We start from the raw sequence: 19,732 nt of genomic DNA, 5'->3' as shown, positions 1-19,732 counted from the left end.
GGCCTATCTTTAGACTTGCCATGTTAAAGTATGGCTGTCGTTCCCGCGTCGAATTAAAAAATTTTTTTTTTTGCGTAAGTCGTCCGTGAATAGGAAAGGACGTAACTCACGTCGACGTTCAAAAAATTACGTTGGTGCGACGTCATTTCGCGCAAAGCAAGGCGGGAAATTTCAAAACGGAGCATGCGCAGTACATCCGGCCCAATTTAAATGATCCACGCCCCATTTGAATTAGGCGGGCTTGCGCCGGAGGGATTTACGCTACGCCGCCGCAACTTTACAGGCAAGTGCTTTGTGAATCAAGCACTTGCCCGTAAAACTTGCGGCGGTGTAACGTAAATGCGATACGTTACGCCGCCGCTATTCTACCTGAATCTGGCCCTTTGTGTATTCCCTTTCCATAGTCCCTTGGAACTATCTATAAAATGTGACTACTCCAGAGACAATTACCTACTACAGTGCAGGGCCTACTACGGGGATCTCCAGATCCCACAGGTATGGTAAATACATACTTACATTGATCCAAGACCAATGCAACTATTTAAAAATTGCCATACCTAAATTTCAGCTTTAAATGCACCTATCTATTTTTTAAGAAGATAGTTGGTCTATTTAAATCTGTGCCAACTAGTGATTTGAAATCACCAGCATCTACGGTAATTCAGAACCTTGCAGGGATGTACTCATACAAACTGTCCAATAATTCCAAATTGCGAATCAGCACAGCAATACTAAAGCCATCGGACCCACATGAGTGACACAAAGCATAAATAAGCAGAGAAAGTGCATGTGTATATAAGTGTGTGTGTGTGTTTGCTATAAGCTACGGTCAGACAAAAGACAAAACAGCAATCTGAGTTCTGAGGAAGCAGAGAGGCGCGGCAGACGGATCTGCTCAGCTTCCTAGATCGTATGTCCTTTCTTTGCGGCCTGGTCCCCGCGCCTGTCATCAATCAGCTTCACACTTGTACTCTCTTACATCACTATCCTGCCAACTGTCTGACTCATTAGTGAAACACTAGTAAACTCCTGCATGGAAAGCAGTCAATAGCAGACAGCTCTCAGGCAGACAATGTTGTCCCTGCTCCACTTATATGATAGTTATCTTGAGAGATATGTGGCTGAAGCCTTTTAAGCATTTTTAATGCTTACAGGTCCCACCCCCCCACCTTGCCGCTACTAAAAAAAATAATCTGCAAGTGGCGTCTTTCTCTTTTAAAGGGGTTAAGTTGTTTATTTCAGAACACAGTGTAAGGTTCTGAAGAGTTTGGAAGGAGAGATAAGGAGAATTTACTTAGGGTGTTTGCATCAGTAAATCTGGAGCGGAATTTGTCTGTGAATTCCTCTCAATGGCGACATCCTGCCTCAGTGAAAAACAGTGAGCAAAATAGATATAAATGACACACACTAATGCAGATTTGTATTCATTAATAAATGTATATTTTTTTTAAATGCATGCAGGGTAAATACCTGAATTTGGCTTGGTATCAGTCTCTTGGAATCCCCCGAACAGCAGAGCTCAAACTGGCAGGAAGAAGAGGCACAAATAGCTAATCAGTTGTGATGCAGTGATCATGTGCAAACAAATAACATGCTAATAGGAGGAGAGCAAAGTGACAGAGAGATGAATTTATTAGTCTACTGCTTCTCTTTTCACTGTCCAATCACAGAGTGGGGGCGGACAAGGCCTGTTGGTTTTACTTAAAGTGGATGTAAACCCCCCAATTATTTTTTTTTTTAATTAAGACTATGTGTTACAGCAGAGGATATCATGTCATCTTTGCCCAGTCTTGCCACAAAGAGTTAATCCAGCGCTGAGCAGTCCTCTTATCTTTCTTCAGTAAGATAAAAATGGACGCACAAAGAAATAGGTCAGCCGGGAAACCCGTACGTGTGTATGAGGCATCACAAGTTTTCCCTGACACCAAAAGACAAAAGGTGACAAGGGAGGGAGCTCCAGTGTGAAGGGGGTGTATTCTTTCCCTCCAATCAGGTCTCAGAGCTCTCCTCACAGAGCTCTACAGTGTAATTTCAGTTCTCTGTCCCCTTTTTTCTGACAGCTCAGACAAATTTTATAAATTCAGCACTTTGAACAGATGTAGAGGAGAGAAGACAAATACAACTTATGTAGGAGGATTTGTTTAATCTCTATGTATTACCTGAGACAAGTCACGTCACTGGGTATATGAAAGGGTTTACAACCACTTTAAGGCATGAAACAAATCAGAATGTGGGGGGACTACAAGACAAAAAAGTTGAGACTTCAATTGAGCTTTAATCACAAACAGGCCCATTATTTTCTGCTACTGTAAAAAAATGGGAGTTGGTGTTGCCATACCAAATTCCACCCAACGCTCACTTTTTATTGTTCTGGACTCCCAGCAGGTGGGAAAAAAAACAGAAGGGCAAGAAAATAAAAATAGCAAACACTGCACTTCAAATCCACACCCCGTCACCTAACTTAGTAATTTGTATGAAAATCTCAATGTACGTCACCAAGGAATCGTCAATATGTTATATTTAATTAGAAATTCATGCGCTATCAAAACACAAAACTGAATTTCAACACCACCTTTCAAACAAATGCTGACTTCCAAATTTATCAGACAAATGCCGGAAAAATTGAAATGAGTACTTCACCTTGAAAAGATTGTTGAGCAAATGGAGAGGCAAACAATATTTGTTATTTTGATAGACTGGGAAAACAAGCTCATCTCAGATGCAAGCATGTCAAGTGTTTAGATGAACTGCAAACAGCTTATGTGTGGGCGGCGAGAATAATAATTAAAAAGAAAAATATATCATTTTTATCTCAATAAATCATGTCTGAAAAGTTTCAAGATTTCAACTTTTGCAGCCAATCCCAACAAACGTCTTTCAAAATGTTTTTTTTTTTTTTCTCAGTGTGCACAATAAGTAAGCAATAATCCGCAGCAACCAAGCAAAGATGAATGGTGGCTTTGTGTATTTACAATGCTGAAGATGCATTTTTAGTTGGTTGCGAAGGGTTAACGCATTGGACAGCTGCAGGAAACAAGGTCTTTAGTCTTTAAGGTAAATGTAAATGCTAATACTGAATGTCTCTTTTTTCACAGCAGCTTGTATGGTAAAACGCATCTTACTGTGCAGGCCAGTGTCAGAGTCGGCTCCTGCCTGCTTCAAAGCATCGCACTGCTTTTTTTCTTTTTTTTTTCTTAAAGCAGAGTGCCACCCAAAAGTGGAGGCTTCACTTAACTGCCCCCCCCCCCCCCCTTCGAAGCCACATTTGCCACTTTTAGGGGGTACCTGTCCCCACTTCTGAGAGATCATGCGCAGTAGGGGACCAGCTGGGAAGGCAAAAAGCTTCACTGCTGGCTTCCCTTAGCAAGAATGGCGACGGCAGCACCCGAGAGCTGATGGGGTGCCGACACTGCTGGATTCCAGAACAGCTAAGCACCCAAATATTTAAAGTCAGCAGTTACAGTATGTGTAGCTGCTGACTTAAATTTATTTTGCTGGGGGGGCGGGGGGGTCTCCACTTTAACTAAAACTGGAGAGTGTAAAATTTGGTGCAGATGTGAATGGTAACCAATAAGCTTTCAACTTTAGCTTGTTCAATTAAAGGGGAGTTCCAGCCTTTTATTTTTGGTTTATTAAAAGTCAGCAGCTACAAAAAAAGTGTAGCTGCTGACTTTTAACCACTTCCGGACCGCCTCCTGCACATATACGTCGGCAGAATGGCACGGCTGGGCACAAGCACGTATATATACGTCCTGTACTTGAACCCGGTCGCGGGCGCGCTCCCGCGACCCGGTCCGAAGCTCCGGGACCGCGGGTCCCGCAGACCCGATTGCCGCTCGAGTGCGGCGATCGGTCCCCGGGAGCTGAAGAACGGGGAGAGCCTTGTGTAAACACGGCTTCCCCGTGCTTCACTGTGGCGGCGTATCAATCGCGTCATCCCCTTTATAGGGGAGACACGATCGATGACGTCACACCTACAGCCACACCCCCCTACAGTTGTAAACACTCACAAAGTGAACCCTAACTCCTACAGCGCCCCCTGTGGTTAACTCCCAAACTGCAACTGTCATTTTCACAATAAAGAAAGCAATTTAAATGCATTTTTTGCTGTGAAAATGACAATGGTCCCAAAAATGTGTCAAAATTTTCCGAAGTGTTCGCCATAATGTCGCAGTCAGAGCTGCACTAGATTTTGCACTCTCCAGTTTTAGTAAATCAATCCCACAGTGACACTTCATTCATGTCACTGCACATTGGCGTGATGCGTTGCACTGCATGTGGTGCCACCCAGTGCACTGCGGAAAAATGCCACCATGCTGTATTTTTCCATACTGCATTTATCACATCACACCAGTGTTGCAGTGTGAACAGGGGACATAGCAAACAATTGTTTTATGTGCCATAGCAGTGACCTTCATAATGTTAACGAGCCCTTTAAGCCTAAGCTTAAGAAAAAAAATGTTTTTAAAACAATAGCACAAGGGACGTTACTTACATCTAGTCTAATCCCTTGTGCTGGTGATAGCTGTAATAGTGGAAATCCTCTGCCCCCCACCTTGCATACTTCACAGTCGTGGGTGCTGTGGGGGTTAATATTAGCACTGGACCTGTCATATGCACTTCTCCAGAGTGCCAACTATGTTTATCCTTTCCCCTCAACTCCTCCATTCATAGAAGCTGAACTATAGCTTCTATGAAGGAAAAGCAATCTATGAATGGAGGGACGGACCTTTCATTTATCCGGTTGTCCTGCATTCATGGACTAAAGAGAGGCTATAGTACAGCCTCTATGATTAGAGAAGTGTGGGGGGGGGGGGGAGGGTATGGAGGAGGAGTTAAAAAAAATGATTGTATGAATTTTGGAATGAGTGGATATAAAATATTTCACACATAGTAACAGGGTGAGCGCAGCTTTTTATTTTTTATATATATGTCCTCAGTGTAACTCAGTTTTTAGGCTCAACATTACTGAACTTCCTGCCCAGGCCACTGCATCTGTCACATAGGCCTCTTTAGTAACTCTGCCCATAAAACTGTGTCATCCATCCATAGAGATCTATGAATGAATATACTACAAGTCCCCTCTTCCACCAGGGTAGAGTGACTTCTCAGGAAGCTCAAGTGTGGTCCAATGATACTTAATCCAACGGTACCCCATTACCGAAGGTCTAAATCGCTATACAGACCTGTAGTTTGAGGAGTCTGTGAATTGCATCTGCTATCCACTAATCGCAGAACAAGGCTTTACAGGCTCAAATGTAACTTTTTTTTTTATCGACCTGGGTGTATTTTTTTTATTGTAAAAGTTGGAATAGACCTTTAACTATGATGTATCAAAAAGCTTGCTTGCCTACCACTTTGTCCATTCAGGGCCTTTTCAAAGGGTACTTCTAGGTATGGGGGAGCATGTGACCTCCTCCCATGTGACTGCATCTGATCACCTAGGTTCACCTCTGTGTGGTCTTTCTAGCCCGAGTGTCAGGCTGTGCTTACCAAGGAGAACTAAAAGTCCCATTCTAAGGCCTGTGTAGACAAGGCCTAAAGTGCTTTGTCTCTATGCCATGATGCTAGCCCCTGACAAAACCACAAAATGGCTGCCATTGCAAGTTACTGGTGCACTTTAATTGGAAGAGACAATAAAAAGCTTTATTTGTTTTGTTTCTTCATGCATGGCTGGCATATCCCATGTGTACTAATTCTACTGTCCTATATTAATCAAAGCAGCAGCCCCTGTTGTCTTAGCACCACAGATTGAGAATGTGCCCCTGGCGAAGAACGAGGGAAAAGTCAACAGGAATTAAGTTTCAGTGTAACTGTTTACTCAACTGTGGCCTGCAGTTATTGAAATTTTATCCATGGGTTTGTGTGACGGCTGCACTAATGACTTCAACATGACTGTGATTCTCTCACTTCAAGTAGGAACCTGCAAGATGGAAATGATGGAATTAGCCCATTGGACGCTACAACGTTGACAGGCGCGCATAGGCACAATGGGCTACTAAGAATAAAAAAAAATAATAATCACACACTGACTTGTAGAAAAGACAGTGAGAAATGCAGATGTTTTAAAAATTAACAAATAATGTTAAAGGAATATAGGAAAAAGGCTATGTAGCAGTTTAGTATTTTGACAGGATAAAATGTGTAAAGCCTAACTGAATTTTCAGTTTAAAGGGGTTGTAAAGGTTTGTTTTTTATTTTCGAAATAGGTTCCTTAAAGCTAGTGCATTGTTGGTTCACTTAACTTTTCCTTCAATTTCCCTTCTAAATGTTTTTTTCTTTGTCTGAATTACTCACTTCCTGTTTCTCCTCAGTAAGCTTGCCCCCATCATCCGAGCCATTCTGGCTGGGGGTTAGTCAGCTAGAACAGCTTACTGAGGAGGAACAGGAATTGAGAAAATAAGACAAAGAAAACAAAACAAAAAAAACATTAAAAAGGGAAATCGAAGGAAAAGATTAGTGAACCAACAATGCACTAGCTTAACCACTTCAGCCCCGGAAGCATTTACCCCCTTCCTTACCAGAGCACTTTTGGCGATTCGGCACTGCGTCGCTTTAACTGACAATTGCGCGGTCGTGCGACGTGGCTCCCAAACAAAATTGACGTCCTTTTTTCCCCACAAATAGAGCTTTCTTTTGGTGGTATTTGATCACCTCTGCGGTTTTTATTTGTTGCGCTATAAACAAAAATATAGCGAAATACAATATTTTTTACTTTTTGCTATAATAAATATCCCCAAAAAAATCTATAAAAAAAAAAATAAATGTTCCACAGTTTAGGCCGATATGTATTTTTCTACATATTTTTTGTATAAAAAAAAAATATTGATTGGTTTGCGCAAAAGTTATAGTGTCTACATACAGTGGGGCAAAAAAGTATTTAGTCAGCCACAAATTGTGCAAGTTCTCCCACTTAAAAAGATGAGAGAGGCCTGTAATTGTCATCATAGGTATATCTCAACTATAAGAGACAAAATGTGGTAACAAATCCAGACAATCATGTCTGATTTGTAAAGAATTTATTTACAAATTATGGTGGAAAATAAGTATTTGGTCAATATCAAAAGTTCATCTCAATACTTTGTTATATATCCTTTGTTGGCAATGACAGAGGTCAAACGTTTTCTGTAAGTCTTCACAAGGTTGTCGCACACTGTTGCTGGTATGTTGGCCCATTCCTCCATGCAGATCTCCTCTAGAGCAGTGATGTTTTGGAGCTGTCTGTGGGAAACACAGACTTTCAACTCCCTCCAAAGGTTTTCTATGGGGTTAAGATCTGCAGACTGGCAAGGCCACTCTAGGACCTTGAAATGCTTCTTACAAAGCCACTCCTTAGTTGCCTGGGCGGTGTGTTTGGGATCATCGTCATGCTGAAAGACCCAGCCACATTTCATCTTCAATGCCCTTGCTGATGGAAGGAGGTTTGCACTCAAAATCTCATGATACATAGCCCCGTTCAGTCGTCCTGTTCCCTTTGCAGAAAAACTGCCCCAAAGCATGATTTTGCCACCCCCATGCTTCACAGTAGGTATGGTGTTCTTTGGTTGCAACTCAGCATTCTCTCTCCTCCAAACAGGACGAGTTGTGTTTCTACCAAACAGTTCTACTGTTTTTATCTGACCATATGACATTCTCCCAATCCTCTTCTTGATCCTCCAAATGCTCTCTAGCAAACCTCAGATGGGCCCGGACATGTACTGGCTTAAGAAGGGGGACACGTCTGGCACTGCAGGATCTGAGTCCCTGGCGGTGTAGTGTGTTACTGATGGTAGCCTTTGTTACGTTGGTCCCAGCTCTCTGCAGGTCATTCACTAGGTCCCTCCGTGTGGTTCTGGGATTTTTACTCACCGTTCTTGTGATCATTTTGACCCCACAGGGTGAGATCTTGCGTGGAGCCCCAGATCAAGGGAGATATCAGTGGTCTTGTATGTCTTCCATTTTCTAATTATTGCTCCCACAGTTGATTTCTTCACACCAAGCTGCTTGCCTATTGCAGATTCAGTCTTCCCAGCCTGGTGCAGTCTACAATTTTGTTCCTGGTGTCCTTCGACAGCTCTTTGGTCTTCACCATAGTGGAGTTTGGAGTGTGACGGTTTGAGGTTGTGGACAGGTGTCTTTTATACTGATAACAAGTTCAAACAGGTGCCATTAATACAGGTAATGAGTGGTTTGTAGAGGAGACCAAATACTTATTTTCCACCATAATTTGCAAAAAAAAAATCTTTCCAAATCAGACAATGTGATTGTCTGGATTTAGTTTCCACATTTTGTCTCTTATAGTTGAGATATACCTATGATGACAATTACAGGCCTCTCTCATCTTTTTAAGTGGGAGAACTTGCACAATTGGTGGCTGATTAAATACTTTTTTGCCCCACTGTAATAGGGGATATAATTATTGCATTTTTATATATTTTCTTACGAGTAATGGCGGCAATCTGCAAATTTTATTGTGACTGACATTGCGACGGACATATCGGACAATTTTGACACATTTTTGGGACCATTCACATTTATACAGCGATTAGTGCTATAAAACTGCAATGATTACGGTGTAAATGTGACTGAAAGGGAAGAGGTTAACACTAGGGGGCGCTGAAGGGGTTAAATGTTCCCTAGTTAATAAATCTAACTGTAGGGGGAGGAGACTCACAAGGGGAGGAGACCGATGTGTGTTCGTTTGTACTGGGAAAACACCATCACTCTCCTCACCTCTGACAGGACGTTAATCTGTGTGTTTCACACACACAGATCCACAGTCCTGCCGTGATTGTGGGCAATGGCAGGTGCCCGGCGGACATCACGGGCGCGCGCACTGGGTCCCGGGCGATGCGACAGGGCACTCGCGTGTGCCCCCTACACGGCTGGGAAGTCCAGGACGTCATATGACGTCCACCCTGGATGGGAGATCCCATCTGTGGATGTCATATGACTATGGGCGGGATGTAAAGAGGTTAAAGGAACGCTATCACACAATTCTGCAAGTGATTATAATTTATTATCGCTGTTTTCTAGCTGATCTAAAACCATTTTTGACATAAAGGGACACTTTTGGTTGCTATGGACAATCTACAGTTTGCAGGCAGATTTAGAAAATAAAAAACAAACCTTTACAACCCCTTTAAATCAGCTAATGAGTTTCAGGTGCATCAAAACAAAAAGTGTCCAAATTCCTACAGCTCGTTATGTTTAGAAAGCAGCCACAACCTGGGTAGAAAAGTCTGTCCCCTGCCAGCAAGCTGCACAAATGGGCCCCCTGCTTTCTGTATAGAAGCAGTGGTCTCTCTGCCATACCCTCAGTGTGGAGTGGAGGTGCTGTCATTCTAACAGCTAAATGATAGGGTAGAGGGTTTATCTCTAGGAGAGGGTGGGACTTAAGGCCTGATTCACACCTATGCAGGTTGCGACTGATGCTGATAGCAGAGGAACAAAGCAACAAAAGTGACAGGTTTTCTTCATATTTCATGTCTGAGTTTTACAACCACTTTAACCCCTTGCCGACCAGTCGCCATCATTATACTGTGGCAGGTTGGCTCTATTACACCATTCGTCGTAGCTGTACGACGGTTCGTGTAATAGATACAGTGTGTGCACGCACAGCGCCGGAGCCGATGTGTGTGATCGGCGGCCTGCGATGTCCGCCAGCCACCCGCGATTGCTCCACAGAGAGCCAGAACGGGGATCTGTTAATGTAAACAAACAGATCACTGTTCTGTCAGTGGAGTAGAGAGAGATTTCTGCGATCAGAGACAGTGATCTCTCTCCTCCTCCAGTCAGTACACTCCCCTCACAGTTAGAAACACCTCCCAGGGAACACATTTAACCCCTTGATCACCTAGTGTTATCCCTTTCCTGTCAGTGTAATTTTTAAAGTAATAAGTGCATTTTTATAGCACTGATCGCTGTATAAATATCACTGGTACCAAAAAAAAGTGTCAAAAGTATTCGCTCTGTCCGCCGCAATGTCACAGTCCCGCTATAAATCGCTGATCACTGCCATTACTAGTAAAAATAAATAAAAATGCCATAAATCTTTCCCCTATTTTGTAGACGCTATTACTTTTACGCAAACCAATCGCTTATTGCGTTTTATTTTACCAAAAATATGTAAAAGAAGATTTTTTTTTGGGGGGGGGGGGGTATTTATTATAGCAAAAAGTTTAACTTTTTTTTTCTTTATAGCGCAAAAAAAACAACAACTCAGAGGTGATTAAATACCGGCAATAGGAAGAATCTATTTGTGGGAAGACAATTACATAAATTGTGTTTGCGTACAACACTGCACAACTGCACAATTGTCAGTTAAAGCGACACAATGCTGTATCGCAAAAATGGTCTGGTCATTAAGGGGGTAAATCCTTACGATCCTTAAGTGGTTAAAGTGGTGGACGGTGGAGAGTGCCCCTTTCAATGTTGGTGGTCAATGGTGTGTACTCCCGTAAAGGTTGGTGATCAGTGTTGTGAGTGTGAGTACTGTTGGTGGACAGTGGTGCTTTTCCCCTTTGACATTGGTAGTCAGCATTTATGGTCAACATGCCTCACTGTGGGTTTGGTGTGCCCCCCTTTCATTGGTGGTCACAGGAAATAGTGTTACTTACAAAAGTTTGGTGATTAGCAGCAGAGGCTGAGACGGAGGGTTGTGTTTTCATATATTTGTTTGCATTTGTGATTACTGTGATTAGCCATCACAGTGATCACAAGGCACAGAACCACTCTGATTGGCTTTGTGCATTTTTCCTGTCTAATGGCGGCTCGATCACAGACATTCTAAAGGTGCACTGGCCACCTGTGTGTTTTCTGCAGTACTGTATATAAACGGCGTTTCATAAAGTTCACCAACCCACCATTATGCAGTGTTTAGATGGTAAAGAACTCCAAAAAAAATAACACTCACGTAATTCTGTGTATACATTTCAGCTATATTATATTAAGCTGCTTGCCTGAGGAAGCCTTTAATATCATTCCAGTATTATTGCTATCAGCCGCAGTCCAGCTCCTTGCAATGTGAGTTTGTCTTGAAAATTGTGTCACTTTGTCAACAAAGACTAATGCACAACACCAAGTTATTAGTATGATTACATAAATACAAACAGGAGACAGAGGTAGACGCCTGCCAATAAGCAGAGTGTACCAGCTTGCTGTGACCTTGGAAAAAAACTATTATTATTTTCTATACAAGGATACAAGGAAGACGAAGACAAAGCAATGAAAGCGACATTCTTTATCTGTCCATCCAGCAAAGATGAGCATACAATGTATAGCCAGGATTAGTTTGATTTCCATACATCTATCATTATTATTATAGAGTAACTTTTTTGTAAATAAGATCTTTATTGGAAGAAAAAACATGGGGGGGGGGGGGTGTCAGCCTCATCAGAACCAATATATTAGCTTTTATCCACCAGCAAGGGTGGCCTAATATTTCTAGGCAGGGGCAGCCCCTACATTAAGGCATTAAGGGTGCACAGTTCATGCATCTGGCCCCAATGCAGGACGCCCGATGCATAAATTCCAATAGAAGGGGGTGTTTTTTGAAGCTAGGGGTAACACTTCACTTTCAAACCCTTACATACTTTATACCTACTGAAGGAGACAATCATCAGGTGATACACAGAGATGAAACAAATCTTCCTATACACGTTGTACCTGTTTATCTGTAGCCATCTCTTCTCTGCAGCCATTCAAAGTGCTGAATATATAAGCTTGTCTGAGAGTTCAGAGAAAAGGGGGCGGAGAGATGAAGTTGCGCAATCTGCAGAGCTCAGTGAGGAGAGCTCTGAGAACTGATTGGAGGGAAGAGACACACCCCTCTTCACACAGGAACAGAGCTGAGGTTGTCAATCAGCTGGAGCTTCCTCCTATGTAACCTTTTTTTTTTCTCTTGATGTTAGGAAAAAAAGTGTCATAAGTGATTCATGCGGATAGCAGAGGAAGGAATCAGCTGATAGAAATTACACTTGGGGGATGATTTACTAAAGCCAAATAGATTGTGCACTCAATGTGCAGTTGCCCTTTGCAAGTGCAGTTGCTCCAGAGCTAAGTAAATGAGGCAAAAGGTTCGCTTTGCAAAAAGTACCCAATGACATGCAAGGGAAAAAAAATAGCATTTTTGCTTGCACATGACTGGATGATGGAAGTCAGCAGAGCTTCTGCTCATTTACCAAGGTCTGGATCAACTGCACTTGCATAGTGCAACAGCACTTTGCAAAGTGCACAGTCTATTTGCCTTTAGTAAATCAACCCCTTAGTGTTTTTAATTGAGACAAGTAGACACTATAGAGGGATATGCTTTGTTCATATTTCATGTCTGAGGTGTACAACCACTTTATCGAATATTTAACCCTTACAGTGCATGTAAGCCTGCAAAATAACGTATTCTAGTCATTTCCGGAGTTGGGCTTTAACACTTGAAATAAAGTGCGGCTGTTGCACATATACAAGAAAAGCTGCCATTTTTGAAGCTGAAGCCAAATAACTGACAATTCATCTCAGCCCACAATGTCAACACTAGTTTCTAATAAACTGAACATTAGTTAAGCAACATATGGATGACGGGCATACACTAATGAGGAACACCAGCCAAAACATTTCATGTTCTATTATTTTTAGGTAAAATGGAGAAAAGTTTAGAAAGCGGGTTTATTATTGTCTGTGTCGCCTTGGGAAGATTTTTCTCACTTCCTGTCACCAGAACAGGAGGTCAAAATAAACCTCCCCAATGCAGGGGGTCCCCTAGTTACAAACATCCGACTTACAAACGGAAGGAGACAACAGGAAGTGAAAGGAAAACTAACCCTAGGAAGGGAAATTCTCTCCTGTAAGGCCCCTTTCACACGGGGCGGATCAGTAATGATCCGCCCCTTGAACCTCCGCTTGCTTAGCGGGGATCGCTCCGTTGATTCCCCACTGAGCAGGCGGATGACAGGGCGGTCCCCACGCACTGTGCAGGGACCGCGCTGTCTTTTCTCCGCTCTCCCCTATGGGGGGATCGGATGAACAGGGACCGTCTGTCCGTGTTCACCCAATCCGATCCACCAGACGGATGGAAAAGTAGGTTTTTCCTCCGTCACACTTTGGCGGGTCGGATGTCAGCAGGCATGTCACCGCTGACATCCGCAGCTCCATAGAGGAGCACGGAGCGCCCGTTCAGGTCCGCCTAAAAAACTGGCAGGCGGACCTGAACGGGCCGCCCGTGTGAAAGAGCCCTAAGAGTTATTTTGGGAAAAAGGTGTCTCTACTGATGCTTTATCACCAAGGCTTGTTTCCACAACAACCCAAAATTTTTAAAATCCAATTGTCACCGGGACAGAAAGTGAGGTTAAATCTTCTGAACAGGGGCACAGACAGCAAAACAAATGTTACAGGGGTGATAACCCTTCCCTATGCTATCCAAAAAGCTTAAAAATAGTTTACCTGTTCCGACTTACAAACAGATTCAACTTAAGAACAAACCTACAGACCCTATCTTGTTTGTAACCCGGGGACCGCCTGTAATGAGACAGCCTAAGAATCCAACAAATGATGCAACTCAGTCTTTACTCTATTCAAAACAAAACGAAAAGTTTTGGCAGGAGTTTCACTTTCACTAGATGTTGGAGCCAACAGCGGCACTAGCCTGCACCATAAAACACTACATTTTACCGCTCAGGCTAGGGTAAACCTATTCTTAAATCTGTGCATTTAGTTCTGCTATAACTAACCTTTTTTTAAATTTTTAATTTGTCTGGAGTTCACCCTTAAACACGCCTGCAATCTTTTTACACAATGCCAGATGCTGCCAGAAAACAATATTTACTCAGTAGCCGGCATGGCCTTCTCCCTTCGCTCTGCCACTTGTCAGCTAAGCTACTTTTTGGTACTAAACAGCACACATTGGCTCTCTGGAGCAGCCTGGCTAACTTTGATCTCGCCTTTCACAGTGATGAATGCTTGACCCGGAAAGCCAGAACACATAATAAAGTTTAAATTTCACATTCCGATGCGATTGCATGGACGGTTCTGCTTTCTCCAGTGTCGGGCAGGGAGACAGTACCTGGTGTTGCTGAAGATGTGCGAGGTCTGCGGCACCTATTTCCAGAGAAGGCGTCTCGCCGTTAGAGCGCGTCTCGCGTAACGTGCACTCCAATAAGTGGTTACCGGCGCTTCCGCCGTTCTGCGCGGCTGAGTCGTTACTTTTTGTCTCCGTCCCAGATTCTTGCATCATGACTCAAAGCCCTTTAAAAAAAACAAAAAAAAAGGGGGGGGGGGGTGAATAAAACAGCTGTTAAAACAGTTAGTGCATTCTGAAGATACGTGCCCTGTTTAAAATCAAACCTAAACTGTAAACATTTGTCATTTCCCTTCATACAATTTATCTTTCCTGAACGCTTCTTGCTAAACTGTTACTGTTTATTTTGTTTAGCAGCTGTAAATGTAGCAAATTTTGGAGTTGTAAATGTAGCGGATCCTCGCCTAGCACTTAGCCACTTTCTCTTTTTTGTTATTTTTTTTCTGGAAGTTTCCAGCCAAAACGTATTTTCTTTAGTTTGAGAATAAAATGGGGAAGCATTAAAGCGTATATATGCCCAAAAAACAAAATGTTTTTAGTGCAGCTTAAAAGGAGACTTCACTTTCATCCCCACTTCATCCCCTCCTTTACCCTTTTTTGCTGCTCACATGCCCAGTGATCCATCAGTGTTCTGTAGTGCATTGGGTCCTGAACCAACATCTTCTTCTGTGATGTCATCAGGAGGCGGGCCATCTTTTCTGGGTTCTTCCCCTGGCCTCCTGATGACACACATGCATAGATTGGGATCTATGTCCTCAATTCCTTTCCCTGCCTCAACCTTCTAACTGCTAGTTTTGCAGGTAAGCTTTGTCTGTAAAAGTGATTGTAAACCCTTTACAACCACTTCTGCTTATAGGTAAGCCTATAATAAGGCTTACCTGTAGGTATCGTGAATTTCTCCTACACCGTTTAGGAGATATTCACTGTAAATGCACGTGCCGACGTCATTGGCACATGCGCACTGAAGAAATGTCTCGTACATGCTGTTTCTTCAGCTGCTGGGCCATGACCGGCACGGGAGTGACGTCCTCATGGCTCTGGCCAATCACACCACTGGAGCCTGCGAAACCCGGAAGTAACATTCCGGAGACATCTCACCCATCATAGTGGTGTACAGGCAGGGAAGGACTGGCCATCGGGAGTTTCCCGGTAGGCCGATTGCTCAGTGGGCCGGCTTCAGTGACAGCGGACCGCCGCGCCCCTCTGGCTCTCCCTCCCCGCAGCGTTTACCTCCTCCACCTCTCCGCAGCGCTCACCTCCTCTCCCTGGCTAGTTAAAGCGGATCTCCACTCTAAAGTGGAGTCCCGCTGATCGGAACCCTCCCCCCCTCCGGTGTCACATTTGACACCTTTCAGGGGGGAGGGGGGTGCAGATACCTGTCTACAGACAGGTATCTGCACCCACTTCCGGCCCTACGATACGGGCAAAGGACGGGTTTTTTCTCCGCTTCCCGTCCCCCCCCGTTGTATGCTGGGAACACTCGGCTCCCAGCACACAGCGGGAGCCAATCGGCGGGCGCAGCGCGACTCGCGCATGCGCCGTAGGGAACCGGGCAGTGAAGCCGGAGCGCTTCACTTCCTGGTTCCCTCACCGAGGATGGAGGGGGGAGCAGCAGGGTGACGAGCGATCGGCTCGTCATCTGCTGCGATCGGCGCTGGACTCCAGGACAGGTAAGTGTCCTTATATTAAAAGTCAGCAGCTGCAGTATTTGTAGCTGCTGGCTTTTAATATATTTTTCCCGTGGCACATCCGCTTTAACTTCAGCATGACTGAATACAGACATGCTCCTCGGGAGTCGCACTGAGAAGCTCAGCATACGATCCGGAAGGACAGCGGCCACACACAGCTGTGACATAAGCTTCCTCGGCACTCGTTACCCTTGGCTTTCCTTCCCCTGCTCTCCAACCTGCTGTCTGCTGCCGCAGAGAATCTATATGGAGAGCGGGGGAAGGAAAGACCAGGAGAACGAGTGCCAAAGAAGCTTATGTCACAGCTGTGTGTGGCCGCCGTCCTTCCTGTTTGTCCGGCCACCATGGGAGAGACCTGTCAAAGTGGGCCAGTCTGGATGAAGTCCAGGGCCAAATTTTTGTCCCAGTCCAGCCCTGTGTACGGGGACTGCAGCAACAGCATCGTTCTACGATAAGTATTCATTGTTTTTTTGTTTTTGTTTTTGCAGAGTTTACAACCACTTCAAAAAAGTGGAACTTTAGTCAGAAAATAAATTCCTTCTTGTTTACCCCTTTTGCAGGTATAACTATGTACTGTATGCATGTATGTATGTATTTGTGCCTATACTGTGTAAAATCCAATAATACAGTGTCTCACCCTGCCACCCTGCTCTGCACATGCTCAGTTGCTCTCCATTTTAGACATTGTGCCAACAATCACTAGAGCCACTAGAGGCCGATCTGCTGACCACCTAAAGATTTACTGCTGCTCAGGGGCTCTGAGCTTCAGCAAAATGACAGCCTCCAGCATGAAGAAACAGGAACAATGCTGGAGGCAATTTACAGCACACACACATTTTGGTAGCATAATTATCATTGTGCAATATATGTTCATTCCTTCATTCCTAAAGAACATTATTTTTTTTTAAGTTGTTATGGGTAAAGTTCTGCTTTGAAAGAAAATGACCCCCCCCCCCAAAAAAAACAAAAAAAAAAAAAAAAACAAATGCAGTCACCACATCTAAGAATGGGTAAGATGTAATATACATTTTTTTGGGGGGTAAAGATACACTTTAATCTCTGTTGGATTTTGTTTGAGGTCTGTAAACCCATTAGAAAGATTTTATCATTAGCAAAAAGGATCTGCAGACCACTATTACCCAATTCCTCTCTAATTATCTAAAGCAGACCTAAACTTTGAGCTTAGTTAGGTCTGCTTTGATTCCAGGTTCCTGTCAATTCATAAACCAATGCGATTGTGCCGACTCCTCCACACAGTTCATGCAGGAGCAGAGTAAGGAAAGCTCCTAATGCATCAAAAGTTGTCGTTTATATGCATGAGAGATTTCACCATATCTAGGAATGACATATGGAGACTCCCAGCTTATACAATGAAAGCCAACACACCCAAGTATGGCTGTAACAATGCCATTGAAATATACAAGACACCAGAATATCCGATTCCTCCTGTATTGAATTGTATTGCATCTGTAATATCTGCCTTCATGTTGTAAAGCGCTGCGCAAACTGTTGGCGTTATATAAATCCTGTATAATAATAATAATAATAATATAAATTACATTTTTGCGGTGCTATCTTATTACTGAAGTTATATAGCTCTCAGGTTGTCAACATACGCCGCAGTTTCAAAGGCTGCTAAAGTACCATCGGATCTGCCAGAGTGTTTACTGTTCCACACCTAAGATTCCGACATCTGCAGTGTAAACAGTCAGTGACGTCTGACGGGACAAGTGATTTCAATGAGAAGTGGTTATAGCTGTCTGGTAGTAATGCAAATCCATATTTGAAATAAAGGTCCTTGGTGGATGCCATTGTATGGAATGCACTGCAGAAGTGCATGTCCAGGATAAACTACAAAATGATCCTATAGAAGTCACTCAGCAATACGGGCCTTATGATTGGGCTCTCCATCAAGCTGAATGGAATCACTCCAACTAGATGACTGGCACCTCATCCTGGGAGGTATTCTGTTCTACAATGGCTGGGTACTGTAGGTGTTAAGGTGTCTACTGCATATGCTGCCTCCATTGTATCTTTCCCAACCTCCATTTATATAGAGATGAATGAAACGGAGCGTTTCATCTCTCATTACAAAAAAAAATCAAAATGTCTTCAAATGCATTGATGTGGGGGGGGGGGGGCAATTAAAGTGGATGTTAAGCCCATTCATAAAATCTGCCCTCTCTTTCCTCTCTTTCTGCTGCTCTGATATTAGCATTAAAACATCTGACAAGTTCTCTGACAAAGGAGATAAAAGCAGCTGGAAATTTGTGTTGGGGAGGGAACTTAGAGGTAGATAAGCAGAGAGTGTGTCTATTCACAGCACAGCAACTTTCTTTGTTCCTCTGTGGAGGGGTGAGGGGGGGGAGTGTGCCTTTTCTTCCAATCAGCTCACACACAGTGTATGCGCAGACCCCCCCCCCCCCCACTGCTGAATCAGGAAGAAAGATTTTTAACACAATCTGCACTTTCTATAGAATGTAGAAAGCTGAAGACTGCAGATATACCTTTGCATGGAAAACTTATGTAGGCAGATTTGTTTCATCTCTGTGTATAATCTGAGGCTGTTCACTTCACTGGGTATATGCAAGAGTTTACATCCACTTTAAGGTGTCGTTTGGTGCTTTCTAAAATATATCGCCACGTTTGCAGCCAAATTGGAATAACCCCTACTTTATATTTGTTAGGCGTTTCCATTTAAAAATAGCAACTTACTTTTTTGAATGTCCTTTTATAGAAATTCCTGGTACTGAAAAAATCCTACCTAGTTCTTGTCATTTATGAGGGGGCTGGCGAGCTGTGTTTGCTATAGATAACCCTGTCTGTACTGTGCTGGCAGGTTGTATTATAAGTTGTAAACTAGATTTGAACACTGTCTGTCCTAAAGGGTTGAGGATTTGGAAGCTGGCCGTCCCCATTATTAAGGATGGGTTCAGACATGTTCGCAGCTCCACGTGCCCGCCAGGAAGCTTACACTACAGTTCTACTTATGTTGCCCATACATTAGTCATTTTTCCATTCTACCAGTGGGGTTTGAACAAAACAAAACAAAAAACTGACCTGACTCCTCATCCACACATTTGCGGGATTTTCTAACCACTGTGCAACTGTATCCCCACCTTCAGAGAGATGCCTGCTGTCAGAATACACAGATTAGTGCTGCAGTCTTTAGCCTGCAGTGCTGATCAAGTGGCTAAAATCCCGACAGGGTGGTTGCTAAAATACCGACAGGGTGGTTGAACAGAAGTCCATCAGTAGATTGACTTCTGTTAAACCACAGTGACCATACATGGATCGAAATTCAGGCCGGTCCCTGCTGAACCCGTCAAATTTCACTCTACGTATGGCTAGCTTTAGTCCTATGGCTTTCACTTGGGGCAGACTCAACACCTTGCCGTCAACCATAACACCTTCTCCTAAACATCTAAAATAGTAAAAAATAGATATGCTTTTTACTGCAAAACAAAGAGCCAAATTAGCCCCAATAGAAATAACTGCACTACTCTAAATAAATGAGCGGTAGTTAAGAAAGAAATTTTTCCCACAATCGCTCTGCTCATCTCTAGTGTAATGACGGCCTCTCAGGTTGACTTGTAACGTGACCTTGAAGATACAACTTGTCGCTGTCCCCATCTTCCACTATCCTTATTATATGCATTCAAGATTCTAATTATACACAGCACTTCAAGAAGCCATGTTCCAGAACACAAAGTACAATGCAAAGCACATATTCTGCTCAATGCAGCACAAATGTTGTGCCTTTGTTCCACTCTATTCAATGTGATACAGAGCCAATAGTAGCAACAGTGCCTATTCTCTAATAGACGTGGGCCATGGTCAACTTCATTATCAGTACATATAATTATTCTTCTTCCTAATACGCCTCCTTTGCAGTGGTGTTGTCAAAGGTCTGAAGGAAGCCAAAAGGCGAGAGGGAGAGCACAATACACACAATCAGCCCTGACTACTCTTTCTCCATTTTACCAAACAAAAAGTG

The 19,732-nt window shown here is 43.4% G+C and overlaps 1 protein-coding gene across 3 annotated transcripts in view; it reads right to left on the bottom strand.

Moving 5' to 3' along the window:
- FOXP1 (forkhead box P1) overlaps positions 1 to 19,732 on the bottom strand; it is a 325,940-nt gene that overhangs the window by 126,691 nt on the left and 179,517 nt on the right. For all 3 annotated transcript variants that reach the window (XM_040359072.1, XM_040359073.1, XM_040359074.1), the window contains 2 exons: positions 14,033 to 14,214; positions 1,471 to 1,524 (listed from right to left, as the gene is read on the bottom strand). In XM_040359072.1, the coding sequence (XP_040215006.1) occupies positions 1,471 to 1,524; positions 14,033 to 14,203 (225 nt within the window). In that variant the 5' untranslated portion in view covers positions 14,204 to 14,214. The remainder of the gene's footprint in view (positions 1 to 1,470; positions 1,525 to 14,032; positions 14,215 to 19,732) is intronic.

This window comes from Rana temporaria, chromosome 7 (genome assembly GCF_905171775.1).
Source record: "Rana temporaria chromosome 7, aRanTem1.1, whole genome shotgun sequence".
NCBI classification, from domain to species: Eukaryota; Metazoa; Chordata; class Amphibia; order Anura; family Ranidae; genus Rana; species Rana temporaria.
Note: the sequence above shows the minus strand (reverse complement) of the source record. Positions and strands in the feature narration are given on the sequence as shown.